Source organism: Geotrypetes seraphini, chromosome 13 (genome assembly GCF_902459505.1).
Source record: "Geotrypetes seraphini chromosome 13, aGeoSer1.1, whole genome shotgun sequence".
Lineage (NCBI taxonomy): Eukaryota > Metazoa > Chordata > Amphibia > Gymnophiona > Dermophiidae > Geotrypetes > Geotrypetes seraphini.
The window spans coordinates 67135870-67146460 of NC_047096.1; the positions used below are offsets into that span (position 1 = coordinate 67135870).

At 39.4% G+C, this 10591-nt stretch overlaps 1 protein-coding gene across 1 annotated transcript; it reads right to left on the minus strand.

The window, feature by feature from the left end:
• Nucleotides 1-2381: 2381 nt before the first annotated feature.
• Nucleotides 2382-8437, minus strand: LOC117347129 (keratin, type I cytoskeletal 47 kDa-like). Its single transcript, XM_033917558.1, has 7 exons — nt 7728-8437; nt 6898-6980; nt 6462-6618; nt 4762-4923; nt 4533-4658; nt 3127-3340; nt 2382-2500 (listed from the first exon to the last, which is right to left on the minus strand). Exons 1-7 carry the CDS (start codon nt 8268-8270, stop codon nt 2382-2384), a joined length of 1404 nt encoding a protein of 467 aa, XP_033773449.1. The 5' UTR covers nt 8271-8437.
• Nucleotides 8438-10591: the final 2154 nt, after the last annotated feature.

Below are 10591 nucleotides of genomic sequence, written 5' to 3' on the forward strand. Positions count from 1 at the left end.
ATCAAATCAGGAAAGATTCCGGAAGACTGGAAAGTGGAGAATGTTACGCCGATCTTCAAGAAAGCTTCAAAGGGGGATCCGGAAAACTACAGACCAGTGGGTCTGACTTCGGTACCGGGAAAGATGTTAGAAGACCGCACCATTGATCACCTTGACGGATACAAACTGATTGATGAGCACCAGCCAGCACGGCTTCAGCAAAAGAAGATCTTGCTTGACAAACTTACTGCACTTCTTCAAAGGAGTAAATGGGCAGATAGACAAGGGTAACCCGGTCGACATTGTATATCTAGATTTTCAGAAGGCATTTGACAAGGTCTGCATGAACGTTTACTTCGAAAAATTGCAAGCCATGGAATCGAGGGTGATATACTAACGTGGATTAAAAACTGGTTGGTGGATAGGAAACAGAGAGTGGGGGTGAATGGACAATACTCAGACTGGAAAAGCATCACGAGTAGAGCGCCACACGGTTCGGTGTTTGGGCCTGTGCTCTTCAACATTTTTATAAATGACTTTGAAATTGGCACGACGAGTGAGGTGATTAAATTTGCGGAGTTATTCAGAGTAGTGAGGACACAGAAGGATTGCAAAGACCTACAGACATAAATACACTCGAGGAATGGGTCGCGAAATGGTAAATGAGGTTCAACGTGGATAAGTGCAAGGTGATGCATGTCGGTAACAAAAATCATATGCACGAATACAGGATGTCCAGTGCTACACTTGGAGAGAGCCCCCAGGAAAGAGACAAACAGGGCAAACAGAATGCTAGGAATGATTAAGAAGGGGATCACGAGCAGATCTGAAAAAGTTATCATGCTGTTATACTGGGCCATGGTACACCCCCACCTGGAATACTGCGTCCAACACTAGTCGCCGTACATGAAAAAGGACATAGTACTACTCGAAAGGGTCCAAAGAGCAATAAAAATGGTTAAGGGACTGGGGGAGTTGCCGTACAATGACAGGCTAGAGAAACTGGGCCTCTTCTCCCTCGAAAAGAGAAGACTGAGAGGGGACATGATCAAAACATTCAAGATATTGAAGGGAATTGACTTAGTAGAGAAAGAGAGATTGTTCACCCTCTCCAAGGTGAAGAGAACGAGAGGACATTCGCTAAAGTTAGAAGGGTAAAGATTCCGTACAAACGTAAGGAAGTTCTTCACCCAGAGAGTGATAGAAATATGGAATGCTCTTCCAGAGGCTGTCATAGGGGAAAGCACCCTTCAGGGATTCAAGAAAATGTTGGATAAGTTCCTGCTGGAACAGAACATACACAGGTAAGTCTAGACTCAAATAGGGCACTGGTCTTTGACCTAAGGGCCGCCGCGTGAGTGGACTGCTGGGCATGATGGACCACTGGTCTGACCCAGCAGCGGCAAATTTTATGTTATGTCCTTAACTAGAGTAGCTTGCAAAAACTTTCCTGGAAAAACCTATGCAAATGAGGTAATGAGATGCAAAGCTATGCAAAACAGCTCATTATCTATTAATGCAGTGAGGAAATTCACAAACTGCTTCACAGTCACACTATGAGAAAAAAAACACACCGCTACCTACATCTTGGGGAGGTATAATTAAGTTTTTATGATAAAATCCTTAGGTACAGCATGGGCACTTTACCATCTTGCCTCATTTGCATGTCTCTCAGTTTGGTTATGTGGGTGGCTAACAGGCAATATCAATATCAGGAAGGGCTGTGGCTAACTGGTTGAGCCGCTGCCTCTGCACCCAGATGTCTGTCTGTCCAAGTTAGATTGTAAGCTCTTCCAAGCAGGGACCATCTATAAATATCAAAATGTACAGCGCTGCGTATGTTTTTCAGTGCTATAGAAGTGATAAATAGTAGTAGTAGATCTCTTTTAGGGGCTTTAAAATAATTAAATTTCACCATCATGTTAGGTAGGAGTTGTTATATGTTTTGTAAGTCTTAATGGCTTCATCCTATATTATTGCACACCTTGAAAAACAATTCTCACTCTTGTACTCTGTGATCACTAATTGAGGATGGTGGGATTGATATTTAGAAATATAAAATAGCCTCCCATACAGTGACATTCATTTGTGTAGTGGGGATTCATAGGCGCTACTGATCATTTTAATCTGCAGTAAACTCAACACATTTTGTACAATCAAACACGTTTTGGGGTTTTTTTTTTTGCATCAGAAAGTTTATTTAGTCACAGAGAGGGAAAATATCAAAAGATGCGTGTTAGCCTTTATGAATAAAGAAATGTTCTGTCAGCAAGCTTTTAATAAAGTGAAAGAAAAGCAGATGCACTGGAAAATGTTTGACATGTGGAGGGTTAAGATTTTCCTCCTAAACTTCTTTTCCTTGGGACAACAGCATCTGATGAAAGACAAATCTTCGGTGCAGCTTACATCTTCTCTTCATATTCTTGTACTTTGGATGAGACAACATTACCATCTTCTATCTCATCGATATATGTCGTAATCTTTCTAGTTTTCTTTACCTCTGAAAATGAAATATGTTTATAGTCATTAGAATATATCACATAAACTAAAAATGCACAGTACATGATAAACATGGCTTTTAAAGCAGACAAAATCACTCTGGAGTGGGAAATAAAGGTCAATGATGACATTGCAGTAATAAAATCTGTCCTGTGAGGCACTGATTTCTAGCTATTAGTGAGATATACACACACGTCTGCAGAAAATACTCCATCTCCCACCCCCACCACTAAAATGCACAATAAACCACTCACCTTTTGCTGAAGGACTGATAGAGGATGAAGTTTGCAAGGATTTCTGACCCCTGTAGAGAAAAATGTGTATATTTATATATCATTTGACTTAAAATATGCATAATCAAGAATGCACATCAGAGTTAGTAAGGGAAGATAAACATTTTAACTCAATTTTGCATTAATTGTGAGTTCATGTCCTGGTAGAAATGTGATTCTCTATTTTTAATGGTAATATACTCATGAATCTTTATTGAATGGTCATTTTCATTTGATAATGATATGGAATAAGACAGTTCCCATATCTTTGCAAACATATGCCCATTCCTACTTATAACCATTATTTTTCACCATCTGAGAGAATTTTTTGAAATGAACTAAATATTTCTGATATTAGTATTATTTACTTACATTCCCTCTCCATCCAGCAGGCGGCTGTATGTCTCAATCTCCTTCTCCAGTCGGGTCTTCATGTCCAATAGCAGTTCATATTCTACAGACTGGTGCTCCATGTCTGACCTCATCTCGCTCAGCTGCTCTTCTGTACTGGAAATCATGGCCTGTATATTTGCAAGCTCCATACAGTAGCGACCTTCTGTTTCTGCTAAGTTTTCATCAAGAGATTTTTTCTGGCAGTAGATTAAAAATATTATCTTAATATTTCCCACGACAAACCTCTAGACACACTTATCCAATCTGACTTAAGAACATAAGAACATAAGAAGTTGCCTCCGCTGGGTCAGACACGAGGTCCATCGTGCCCAGCAGTCCGCACCCGCGGCGGCCCATCAGGCCCATGACCTGTAATGTGATCCTTCTCTGATCCCTTTTATCCTTCTATCTATACTCTGTCTAAAACCTATCTTTACCCCTATTTGTATCCTTCAATCCCCCTATCGTTCAGGAATTTATCCAAACCTTCCTTGAACCCCCGTAGTGTACTCTGTCCTATCACAACCTCCGGAAGCGTATTCCAGGTGTCCACCACCCTCTGTGTAAAGAAGAACTTCCTAGCATTGGTTCTAAAATTGTCCCCTTTCAGCTTCTCTGAGTGCCCCCTGGTGCTTGTGGTTCCCAATAATCTGAAGAATCTGTCCCTTTCCACCCTCTCTATGCCCTTCATGATCTTGAAAGTCTCTATCATGTCTCCTTGTAGGTGAGCCACAATAAATATGTGTTCGAGAGATTTGTCTAAACTGTGTATTCCAGTATGTACAACTATGAAGGGAACTTATCAATGTGGGCTACCCTTGAGACATGCTACTTTATTGTTAACCTCAGTTATTAGTAACATAAAATAGGACCTCAGCTAAAATAGAATGAGTTAGTGGTAAAATAATAGTAACCTATATTTGTAACTTCCAATTTTTATGGCTATGTACATTCATTATTGGTATATTTAAAGTGAGATGTTTGGGAAGTTGTTTTGTAAAGTGATTAAACTACCACTGGGTTGAAACTGCAAGCAACTCTGAGGAGCAATTATGGTGTCACCAGCCCTGTCATCTGGACCGTGGTATACGAGGGGCCGCAAAGTTCTCAGCCCAACCAAAAAGAGAATGATGTGGAGTCAGGAAACTTATAAGTTATTCCAACTTTTCTTGACATTTTTCACTTCAATGATATGAAATTAAATGAAAAGTGTCAAGAACAATGTGGCATCACTTTGTTTAAACATTACCTTGCTACAGTGGAAAGGGATACGTGTGCGACTAATTATACTGGAAGTTGGTTGTTGAAATTCACCTTGCTGATATGTTTTGCTGTATTTAAAATCTGAATAATTTCTAAAGGGGTAAAGTTAAAGTATTACATATATACCATGGCGAATGCAGCCTGTAACTCTAACTCCAAGCCCTGAAGAGTGCGTCTCAGATCTGAGATTTCGGTCTTGCTGCTTTGCACCTGCTCAGCACCCGCAGAGATCTCCTGTTTCAAGGCTTTGCTCTAAGACAGAACAATGAAAAGAAGATCTTGGGTTAGTCGGGAAGATTCAGTGCTTGAAAACCAATCATTGCTTCAACATTAAGCTGTTAGAGTAGGCACTTACGGCTTTATTGAACTGGGCTTCAGCCTCTTTACGATTCTTCTCTGCAAGGTCTTCATACTGTCCTCTCATGTCATTGAGCAGCTTGGTCAGGTCAATGCCCGGAGCAGCATTCATTTCAACGATGAGATGGCCAGCACCACTTGTTTCCAAACCTTGGACTTCCTGAATATGGGAAGTACAAATATATTTATAAAATATATGTTTTCTCTTGTTGTGCATTCCCAGTCCTCTACTGCTGAACAATGCCATGACATGGAAGAATATATAAAATAATTCAGAGAATAAAAGATATGAAGCATTGTTTATATTAATGTAGAACAGCTTAATAACAATTATCACAGGTAAAACTGATTTCAGATCTTAGCATGTGCTGATGTTACATTTCAAACAGGATAGGCCAAGCTCTTTCTAGAACATGACAACAGATTTTGTTTTCTATCAGTGTACTAGCACAGGCGTTGTTAAACTTAGTTTCAGGAAAATGTCTTGACAACATAACACTTCTTTATCACAACACAAATCTTCCTCTATATCAGGTATCTCAAAGTCCCTCCTTGAGGGCAGCAATCCAGTCGGGTTTTCAGGATTTCCCCAATGAATATGAATAACCAACTTAGAAATCAACTCTATCAATTACCCTTTGCAAACCACCCTAAAACTACTAGGTATGACTATTGACAGAGGCTGCACCATGCAACTACAAATAAACAAAACAATACAATACAGAAATCTTTCGCAGTTATGAGAAACCTTAGACAAGTCCGAAAATTCTTCAAAAAAACACAATTTCAGCTCCTAGTACAATCTCTAATCCTAAGTATCCTAGACTATTGCAACATCCTCTACCTCCCCTGCCCTGCAATAATTACATTACATTACATTACAGATTTCTATTCCGCCATTACCTTTCAGTTCAATAATGATTAAACAACTACAAACAATTCAAAATACAGCGCTGAGACGCGTCTACTCATTGAAGAAACATAACCACATTACTGAGGCATACATCGACTCACATTGGCTTCCAATCCAGGAAAGAATACAATTTAAATTCTAGTGTATACTATTTAAAAGTATAAAAGGAGACAGCCCAATCTACCTAAACAACCGCCTCATCCAAACTACCTCTACCAGGCATAGAAAAACATACACCCCATTCACTTACCCCCCAATCAAAGAAGTAAAATGGAAAAACTATACGACGCCCTACTAGCCACTCAAGCAGCGTAAATAGATAACCTATTGATAACAACCCCAGACTACAAAATGTTCAGAAAGGAAATAAAAACTATACTCTTCAAGAAATCCCTTAATAAAGCTTAATACCATGAATACCCCCTTCTTACCATCCCCTCCCTAACCCCTGATCCTACTTATCCCTCTCTTGGAAACGATCCCTGATCTAACTTTGTAACCCTTCTTCCATAACTCTTTTTGTAATCCGCTTTGAACCGAAAGGTAATGGCGGAATAGAAATCTGTAGTGTAATGTAATGTAATGTAATGCATGCACATAGATCTCATGCATATTCATTGGGGAAATCCTGAAAACCCGACTGGATTGCGGTCCTCAAGGAGGGACTTTGAGACCCCTGCTCTATATGAATATCAGGCCATTTTTGGATTCCCCCAGAGAGTTTTGAAGTATAAAAAGTTCTAAGTGATAATAGAGAGACCAAAGCAAGGGGCCACTCCACCCACCTCTTCATGGTTCTTTTTGAGGGAAATCAGTTCTTCATTTAGATTTTCCAGTTGTGTCTCCTTGTCAGTATTGGACAGCGTCAGCTCATCCAGGACTCTGCGCAGGCCATTGAGGTCAGCCTCAACACTGTGGTGCAGTGCCAGTTCGTTCTCATGCCTAATAATTCAGGGCAGTCCATTGTTAATTAACTTTCACAAACTCACTTTCTGTTCTAAGCGTGATGTTAATAAAGTTTCACAAAATGATGTCTGGGCTACTTTTATTTCAGTTGAGGAATTTCAGAGGAAAACATTTGTATGAATTTTGGAAACCAAGGTAAGAATGATACATCCATGTTATCCTTTTCTGTATAGTACCCTGATAGAAACAACAGTTTAGCAGGTATTTCACACATAATTGTTTCCCATTATTAGTACTGTAGATCATGAAACTTACTTCAACTTGAAGTCCTCAGCTGCCAGCCTGGCATTGTCAATCTGCAGAATGATCTTGGCATTCTCTAAGGTATTATTAATGATCTGTAACACACAATAGCTTGCAAGTTATGCTGGATTTTGTTGGGTGCATGAGAAATATGTATAAAAATCATCAATATAATTCTGAAAAATTAACATTTTATAATGTGATATAAATTTTTTATCTATAGAAAGCAAGATGTCAAGAAAAAGGTCTGCATTTCCTATTAAATGCATTTATATTATTTTAGTTTAGCTTCATACATGAGTCAAGAGATACTTTAAACATCACCCTAGATAATTTATACAGCGGGTACAAGTTAGGGGGCAAGAACCAGGCAAAAGGGCAGCATTTCAGAAGTTGTGGGAACCATACAAATGGCCAAAGCCAGAATGAGGACAGCAATGTGGTCATTTTGGGATACAGGAAGGGTTTAAACCGGTTTGAAAAGATAAGTTCAGATTCTGTAGTGGACAAGCAGCAGGAAATGGGGAAGGGATATAAAAAATCACAAAAATGACACCATTATATTTAATGAGATGGTCCACTAAGGGCCCCTTTCACAAAGCCATGGTAGCAAGTCCCAGTATGGCAAATGTGATGTAGCCCATAGGAACTGAATGGATCTCATCGCATTTGCCACATGGGAATCTCTACAAGAGTTTTGCAAAAGGGGCCCTAAGTGATTGATAAGATTTGTTGCCATATGATTCTTTTGTTATACCCCAAATTATAAACCTGAATAAAGATAATTGAGGAAAAAAAAATATACATTATTCTAAAGCTGATAACTCAGAAAGTTATTTTACCTGAATTGATAGGTCTTCAATTATCTTGTAATATTTGCTATAGTCACGAGCTGGTCCACCAGCAGTCCCTCCTGGACGGTACTTGTCATACCATTCTTTGATTTTACGTTCCAGCTCAGCATTTCCCTCTTCCAAGGCACGTACCTTGTCCAGGTAGGAAGCCAGACGGTCATTGAGGTTTTGCATAGTCTCTTTCTCATTTCCAGAAAGAAGACTTTCACCTCCACCATGACCACCCCCAAAGCCCCCAGCCTGGCTACCACCAAAGTCACCAGCTTGGTCCCCACCAAAGCCACCACCAAAGCTACCACCAAAGCCACCAACTTGGCCACCACCAAAGCCACCAACTTGGCCACCACCAAAGCCACCAACTTGGCCATCTCCAAAGCCACCAACTTGGCCACCTCCAAAGCCACCTTGGCTACCACCAAAACAGCTTTGAGGAACCCCGTATCTACCACTCTGGCTAGCAGCAAATTGTGCTCCAGCACCCCCTCCACTAATTCTAACTGAGCTACTGCTCTGTCTGGATGAGAATGCCATGGTGACAAGTAGAAAAGCAGCCCTTGAAGGAAGAATAAGAAGCTGAAGCGAGGGACTGAAAAGGCTGATACATTTTGATCCTTTTATAGAAAATGAAGTGGGTGTATCTCAAACTCTATCTATACTATTAGCAAACTATTTTCTTGATGGCAGATTATTTTAACTCTACCTGGATTAATTATCACTAATAGTCAACCTTCATTGTATATGTCCATTTCTTTTGAAATGGTGCCTTTAGGCTGTTAAACATCATAAGATTCAATATTGGGTGGAGTGGTGCTTACATGAATGATATCTCATTTCATCATTTAAGGATAATTAAGATATTTTCTTACCCATCTTTTAACTTTCATGCTGTCCAAATGGCTTTACTACATTTACCCACCCATTCTCTGTATATGGGTAGTTGCTGTGTGCAGAAAGAATTCTTTAGCAGGAAAAACAAATAAATATTTAGCCAAAAAAATAATTTATAATAGGTATCTGTCACTTTACATAGCAGAGCCAAAATCACATTTTGAGAGCTATTTTTGATAGTATGTCTAAGTTCGATTTGGATGTCCTGAGAAGTGAGTCCAAAATTTGAATGCTGAAACCATTCATTTTCAAAACCGCTAGATGTCCATCTTTTTTTTTTTTTTTTTAATCACCTATTTAGATGCTTTGGCCAACAGGATGTCTAACCATAGGATGCCTAACTTTTCTGGCCATTTTCAACCACACAAACATCCAAACCCAAGCTATTTAGATGTAGTAGAGACCACCATTTGTACTGCATGGGCCACACAGACATGACAGCAGGTGCAATGGTGTATCATAGAGGGAATTGCTATGAACTTCACATAAAGGGTATCAGGTGCACGTCTCACCATAACCCCCTCATAATGTGTGGTGAGCCCTCCAAAACTCTCCCAAAATTCACTATTCCTATTATAAAAATTACTTTAAGGCCCAGATTCACTAAGGGCATGGATCGGATCCAATCCATGAGGGATCCGATCCGATCCGTGTCCGGGGGCTGATTCACGAATCACCCTCATGCAAATGAGGGCGATCGGAATCAGGCCCACAACCGACCGCCCGGATCACTCTGTTGTGATCCCGATGCATGCGCAGACCATCTGTAATATTGGATAGTTTTTCAAGACTAAGAAATACTGCAGAATGTCTTAGAGTACCCATGATTCGGACATGAGAAACACTAAACCCCTGATGAAGCATAAGTGAAACGGAAGTCTTTCCATCGGGAGTTTTAAGCTAAATGTTTCTTTTCTCATTGGATCTTTTTCTATCCATTATTTTGTGTTATTTGAACTTTATAGAATTAAAACACAAAGAAACTCATGTTAAAAATAGTAAGGGGGAGGGGACCAGTGATAATATTCATGATGCAGGATGTGTTCCCATGTTCGGGTGTTTGAGGTCTCTCCCTTCGTTTCATGAATTGATCTAGTTGCACTAGGCTATTCTACTCATGTACAGTATTACATATTACAAAGTTTCAAGTTCAAGTTTCAAGTTTATTGGTTTTTTATAACCCGATCATAAAACAAATATCTGACCGGTTAACAATAAAATCTAGATAGAAAAGAAAGAAGTATTTAGATGTGTTGGGAGAGATTAGTGAGAAAGAAAAAAAAAAATAGAAACATTTAGAACATATGGACTAACCTGACAGTGAGGGTAATTGGGAAGGTTGGGAGAAAGTTACATAATCTTAGAAGAAATGAGATAGAGGGAAGGGATAAAACATGGGGTGCGGGGGTGCCTGGTGTGAGAGATATGCTGAGAGAATGATAATTAGATTGAAGAAGAAATCAACAAGTGGACAAAAAAAAAAAAAAGATTAAGATTTGGCATAGGCATCTTTAAATAGGTAAGTTTTAAGGAGAGTCTTAAATTTTGGTAATTGGATTTCGTCTCGAAGAAATTGGGGGAGAGAGTTCCACAATGTGGGTGCAGTTATGGCAAAGTTAGTAGTCCTGGTGTAGAAAGATTCTTTTAGAGAAGGAATGAAAAGGAGTTTTTGATCAGATGATCTTAAAGAACGAGAAGAACTTTGGGGGATTAGAAGTTTATCTAGAAACAGGGGCAGGTGAGATTGTTTGATTTTGAAAGTAAGTAGTATGATTTTATAAAGTATCCGATGAGTGACGGGGAGCCAATGAGCCTCTTTAAAAAGAGGAGTGACATGTTCATATTTGCCAACATTGTAAATGAGTTTAATAGCAGTATTTTGAATAAGTTGCAGCCGCCGAAGTTCTTTTTGGGGGAGTCCATTGAGAAGAGAATTACTATAATCTAAGTGAGAGATGACTAGT